General features: G+C 60.7%; 1 protein-coding gene across 1 annotated transcript; it reads right to left on the minus strand.

The window, feature by feature from the left end:
• Window positions 1-4823: 4823 nt before the first annotated feature.
• Window positions 4824-5999, minus strand: SOX1 (SRY-box transcription factor 1; the record flags this gene model as incomplete). The annotated part of the gene is made up of 1 exon (XM_082675553.1): window positions 4824-5999. The coding sequence occupies one exon, from the start codon at window positions 5997-5999 to the stop codon at window positions 4824-4826; it is 1176 nt and encodes a 391-aa protein (XP_082531679.1).
• Window positions 6000-6649: the final 650 nt, after the last annotated feature.

The raw sequence follows: 6649 nt of genomic DNA on the forward strand, positions 1-6649 counted from the left end.
TCTCACGCACACACAACTGCCTCGGCAGGACGGGCCTCTCCGGCCTTCTCCGCCCGGGCTCGCGTGCGAGGGAGCCGCCGGAGGCGGCCCAGGAAGTGGAGCCGGGCGCTCTGGTGACGGAGAAGGATTCGGCCCGACCCGCAGTCCGCCCTGCGGTTGCAGTCGCCTCGGCGCGGGCCTCCCGTCTCCCCGCCCCCAACTTGTTGCGGCCGAGCCGGGAGACGGCCTGTTCCGCTCGCTGATTGTAAAAGGGTTTGACTTGCAGCTGACCCCGGGTCAGGACTTTCTCTGCACTAATCCCGCTCTCTTTAGACACAAAACACGCTGCCCTCTTCCCTCGCATCAGTCATCTTAATCCCCCCGGCGGCTGACACCCCGCGCGGCCCCCGGCTGCACCCGAGTGGGCTGGGGGTGGACGCCCGGGACCCCACGCCCCTCCCGCGCCGAGCCCGCGGGGACGCGGTGGAGCGGAGGGGGGACGGGCCGCCCCCGGCACCTGCCGATCCCGACCCGGACTCCGGGGGAGCGTCCCGGGCCGGGCCGCGGTGGGGAGGCGGGCCGCGGCGAGAAAAGACAAAGGAAAGGCCGGGAGCGCAGGGCAGGAAAGCGGAGGAGACGGAGCGGGAGGGGCGGTAGAGGGGAGGGGAGAGCGAGGCTCACGGGACGGGAAGGGACGGCTGGAGAGCTGCCGAGAGAGGAGTGAACGGGAGGAGAGGCGGGGGCCGAACCGCGAACCCGGCAGGAGGAGGGCGACGGCGGGCAGCCGGGCCCCGGCCCGGAGGGGACCGGGACCCGCACGCCGGGCGCCGCCCGCCGCCGACGCTGCCGGGCTCCCGCGGGCGGGCGGAGCGGGGTCCTGGCGGGCACGCAGCTGGGGAGGAAGGGCCGGGAAGGAGGGGGGCGGCGGGGAGGGAGAGGAGGGAGGGAGGGAGGGGAGGGGAGGGAGGAAGAGCTCCGCACCCCCCGCGGGGCCTCGCCGTCGGGCTGGGGGAGGCGGGCCGGGGGCCGGGAGTGGGGGGTCGAGGGTGAGGGGTCGCAGGTACCCTCCTCCAGGGCTCGGCCTCCGCGCGCGCGCCGTCCCCGCGCCGCCCCGACCCTGCGGGGCTGGGGGGGCGGGGACCCGGGCCCACCTCCCTCGGCTCCTCGCTCCGGGGGGCCCGCGCCCCCTCAACCCCTCCCCTCCCGTCCCGGCCTTTCAATCCCGCCAACTAGTCATGCTGGGAAAAGGGCTGCGTCAAGGCCAAGTCTGCTTTTCACTTGAAGTTTCCAAGGAATCAAACCTATTATTACGTTCTGTCGCCGACGTTTCTGGAGCCTCTGCCCCGCGGGCCGGGCTGCGGAAGCGGGGGAGGGGGCGCGGGCGAGCGGGGTCGGGGCCGCCCCGGAGCGCGCCTTCCCGGGGCCCGCAGCCCGGGAGGGGCTTCTCGAATTAGCTGGAACTTTTCGGAGACAGAAATCTGCGTTGGCCGCTCTTTGTCGGGAAAATGAAACGCGCGAATACGCGTGTTGTTCTTCTCCCACATGCAGGATTTTAATAGACCTCTCAGTCACCGCCGCCCGACGCGCATCTGCACATCAGGCGCGCTCTACGCGCTACCCGTGTTGAAATTAATTCACTTCTCCAGCTACCGGTGGGTTTCTTTGGCGGGGAGGAGAGGGTAGGGTCAAAGTCTTAACAACAACGAAAGGGGCCCGTGAGTTTAAAATAAAACAGGGGCGGGGGGCGGAGGACAGAAACGAGCAAAAAATTCCTCCAGCAAACAAACCGTGCTACCCTCAGCCTGGAGAGCCGGGCGGCGCACCGAGGCCGGTTCCTGAACTCCCGCGGTCGTCCCGGCACGAAGTTGTGCGCACTTTGCACAAGGCCTCCAAAGACCGTCCGCGCTCGCCACACGGTTTTCCTACAAAATTGGAATAAGCGATAGAAGTACCGCCCTGGGATCTGGAAGTGGATGAGGCCATCACAGTATAATGATGGTCACATAACATTTTCAGTTCGTGAATAGGGTGCGGGGTACCTTGGCAAGAACGGAATTCACAGTTGAGTGCGGCGTCTCGGGAGCCTTGTGGAATATTCTCACCGCGAATTTAAATCGAAGAGACAGTGCTGGAATGATAAGATCTCAATCCTGAAGGCTGAATCCTAGCTAATTTCTACTCCCCCATCCCAGGTTGTTTTAAAATTGAATCATTAAAAAATTTATATTTGCTTTCCTTCACATTGTTCTAGTCAACAAAACTGCTGGATATCAGGAGTTCCCTCTTTGAAGATCTTCCTGGGTTTTTTAACAAAGTGGCTTGGGCCACCTGGCATTGACTATTTCTGCTGACTCTGTATGAGACAGACAGGGGGAAATGCCACACTGTAAGTCCACCTTTCAGGAAATCGACAGACAGCTCTTCCCAGAGTACCCCGCATCCTGCTAAGCTTTCTATAGTCAGAAACGTTTCAGGTGTTACTCACATTACTAATATTCTTATGCCAATAGTCGAGCATAGATACAAGTTTGGTCACACATATATTCGAGCACAACCCCACATCTGTCTGCCACCTTAGTAAGTGCAGGGAGATGCTGCAAAAGAGCCAGCCGGAGTCCACTGAACTCTGTATATTTCAGAGTAAATGAGGCCTGCACCTTAGGCTGCATGTGGAGTTCACAGAGCGTCACAGAATTTCCTCTCCCAGAGGGGATTGTGTGTGGCATTTATTCCCAGACTATCTCACTATCTGAAGATGCTGTTCTACTCAGCAGTCCCTATGTATCCAAACACATCAGATTGCTAAAGCAAAAAAAAAAAAAAAAAGAGGGAAAAGAAAAAAGAGGGAGACTTTATTATCTTGTTAGAAAGAAGCAATTGACGTCGTTCTTGAAATTTCTGCAATCACCTTAAGGAATGAGTGGTTGAAGCAAAATTATCAGTGACTCCAAAAGATTACACACGTCAATTGTCAGGTGAGCATTTTACTTAAAACTATTCCCCAGCATAGGCTGAAAGAACTTCTCATTAACCTGCCAGCATAGGCCCACGTTTGGAAGTATAGTCTATACTCATTCCAGGACAAAAAAAAAAAAAAAAAAAAAAAAAGATGTTAAGAAAATGAGGGGTTGATGAAATCAACATATTTCCATCTGGCCTAAAAGTTTGTTCTTTTCAAAAATATTTCATCTTTATGCTGTGACTAATGTCAAAATGTATTTGCTACAGTATAATTTTAAATGCAATATTTAATGCTGTCAGATTACTTGAAGACAAAGTTTTACAGAAAACTTTAAAATCCAGAAAAAAACTGCAAGGTACCAATAAACACCTAGAAAAAATATAATTAAAAAATTTAAAGCATCAAACAACCTCAGATCTCATTAGAATAATAAACACCGCATTTTGCGTTCACATCGGTTAACAGCTTGCATCCCAGTGTCACGCGGGGCATGTGGGGCGGTCGGTTCTGTGTGTGTGAAAATCCAACGAAATTATTTTGTCCCTTTCCAAGGAGACATATACCAGAGGGAGGGGCTGAGGACAGACGGAGGGGCCTCGGTTGCAGTACATTTTGGTTTAGAGAGTGCGTTTCTCCTTGAGCCAAATTCAGAAAATTTCACTCGCAATCTTGTTAACTGCCCGGGAGTCGGGGGCCCCCGCGCCCCCGCCGTGGTCTCTGTCATCCATCCTTGGCCTGGTCCCGCCACTGGGGTCTTCTCTCCTCCCTTCTCCGCCCCAAACTGCACTCAGGTCCCGGGCCAGCTGCAAGAGGCAAAGCCCGAAACCAGGGATCGAAAAGCCCGCCGGCAGCGGCCGGCAGCTGAAAACTACACACCCAACGGCCGGACTACAAAACTATAAATTTTTTGGGGGGGGAGCAATTATTTCTCGTTCCGTAATAACACTGTAAACGCTACAAAATAATTACCGATTTTAACTTCCCTCCGTTCCTCTGAATGCAGCTCCATGAAAACCGTACCCTCTCCCCTGGTGTTCCCTCCGTTTTAGTTCATGCTGATAATTTTTCTTTCTCCTTAGTCAGATTTACTGATTGTGTTTTGAGCTCATAAAACATGAATCTAAATTTAGCACGTTTCAAGTTTAGGGGGAAAAACCGGACTTTTCTCTCTCAAATTTATTGACTCAAAGCTCGATGCACTTTTAGGGTGGAGGTTCCTTTACCGTTTTGAGCAGAAAGGCTTTTCGGGAAACTATGTACATAATCTGAATCCTCCTCCCCACACCGCAACGCCTCCAATAAAAACTGCACAACGCGTTTACATGAAATAATACAAAACAAAAACCCGGAAATGCTCAGATACAGAAAGTTTTACAAAACCCAGAATAACGCTGCCGTCTGAGAGGGGTGCGAGTGGGGATCTCTTGGTATAAATTAACCAACCAATCCCCCAAGGCGGTAACGACCACCAAAAGCGTGTGCTTGGCTCCGGCTCACTACACCGATAACAAATGAGAACAGCTCCCCGCGTCGCCGGCACCCGACGCCGTCAGGAGGCGATGCGGCCGGAGGGCGGGCGCGCGGCCGGGATAGAAAAAAGCTGGCGTCGCCTCTCGCATGGTTTGGTCTCTGTGTCCCCTCGAGCAAAGAAAACGCTTTCTGCCTCCGCGGGTGATAAATACTGTACAAAAAGTCTCAAGAAAACACCGAAGTTCAGTCTCAAACGCACAACGGTCCCGCCTAGCGGTCCCCAGGAGCTCCCGGTTAGGGGGGCCGGGTGTCACCTGGTGCTCGGCGCCAGTGTTTGCCTGTTTACGAGAACGTGGAAACGTCTGTACAAAAGCCAGGCGGCCCGTCGCCGGCCGCAGGGCCCCCCGCGTCCCTAGATGTGCGTCAGGGGCACCGTACCGTTGACGCCCGCGCCCGCGCCCTGGTAGTGCTGCGGCAGCGAGTGCAGCCGGCTCTGCGCCGCGGCTGCGGCCGCCGCCGCCGGGTCGCCGCCCTCGCCGGCCGGCAAGTACATGCTGATCATCTCACGCAGGTCCCCGGGGCACGGCGCCCGCGAGTGCGCCGGGGCCGGCGGGCTGCCGCTCGGCTCCGACTTGACGAGCGAGCCGAGCGCGCCCAGGGCGCCCGACGACGCGGCCGCCGCCGCCGCCGCCGCCGCCACGGCCGAGTTCTGGTGCGCGCCGCCCGCGGCGGCGGCTGCGGCGGCCGCGGCGCCGTAGGGGAGGCCGCCGTAGCCCGAGGGCGAGGCGCTCATGTAGCCCTGCGAGTTGGAGATGGGGCTGTACTGCAGCGCGCCCATGTCGTAGCGGTGCATGGGCTGCGGGTTGTGCGGGTGCGCGTGCGGGTGGTGCGGGTGGGGGTGCGCCGGGTGCGCGTGCGGGTGCGCGCCGCCCGCGCCCGGATGTTGCCCGTAGGCCAGCTGCGCCTCCTGCATCATGGCCGCGGCGGCCGCCGCCGCCGCCACCGAGCCGGGGTAGGCGCCGTTGGCCCAGCCGTTGACGTGCGCGTAGCCGCCGGCCGCCGCGCCGCCCGGGCTCTCGAGGCGCTGGCCCACTGCCGCCGCGCCCACACCCACGCCCACGCCCATGGCCACGGCCGTGCCGCCGCCGCCCGCGCCTGCCGCCAGCAGCCCGCCGGCCAGCGAGTACTTGTCCTTCTTGAGCAGCGTCTTGGTCTTGCGGCGCGGCCGGTACTTGTAGTCCGGGTGCTCCTTCATGTGCAGCGCGCGCAGCCGCTTGGCCTCGTCGATGAAAGGCCGCTTCTCGGCTTCGGACATGACCTTCCACTCGGCGCCCAGGCGCTTGCTGATCTCCGAGTTGTGCATCTTGGGGTTCTCCTGGGCCATCTTGCGCCGCTGTCCGCGGGACCACACCATGAAGGCGTTCATGGGCCGCTTCACCCGGTCCTGGTTGGCCTTGGCTCCCGCGCCGCCGCCGCCGCCGCCGCCGCCACCGCCGCCCCCGCCCGCCCCGGCCGGGCCCGACAGGTTCGTGGGGGCCTGGGCGCCGCCGGGCGAGTGCAGGTCGGTCTCCATCATCATGCTGTACATCGGGGCGGCTCGCGGGTTCACCGGCACCGCGAGGAGGGGGCCTGGAGCATAGACGGCCGGGGGGCGGGGGGGGACGGAGAGGGGCTCAGACGGAACGAGCCGTGGGTCGCGGGGAGAGGTCCTGGCAGAGAGAAGAATGGGGAGAGGTGGAGGCGACAGCAACAAAAAAGAGGCAAAAACACACGCACTTAGCGCCGGTCCGGCTCACAGGTGGAAAGTTTCTCTGCAGCACAAACCACTTGCCAAAGAGGCCGAGGGCCGGGATCGCCGTCGCCGCCGCAGCCGGGTCGCCCTCGGCGGAGCGGTGCAAACAGGTTCAGTCGCGGCCAAGTTGCAGCTCCACTTTCCGGGACGCGAGCGGTGCGCGGGGCCCGGCCCGGGGCTCGCCGCCGCCGCCGCCTCGCCCGCCCGCCCGCCCGCCGCCGGAGCCTCCTTCCTCCTGCGCTCGGTCCTCCAACTCCGGGGCTGCAACTTCTAGCAGCGCGGCGCGCCGCGTGCGCTAGGCATGTGCCGGTCCCAGGTGCCCGTGGGGAGCGAAGCGCCGAGGGGGGAGCGGGGGGGGGCGGGGGGGCGCTCACGGTGCCGCCAGGGAGGGGGGCCGGGGGCAGCGGAGGGAGGGCAGGCGCGCAGAGAGGGCCAGAAAGCAGGGC

Source organism: Grampus griseus (assembly GCF_964374135.1).
Source record: "Grampus griseus genome assembly, chromosome: 18".
NCBI classification, from domain to species: domain Eukaryota; kingdom Metazoa; phylum Chordata; class Mammalia; order Artiodactyla; family Delphinidae; genus Grampus; species Grampus griseus.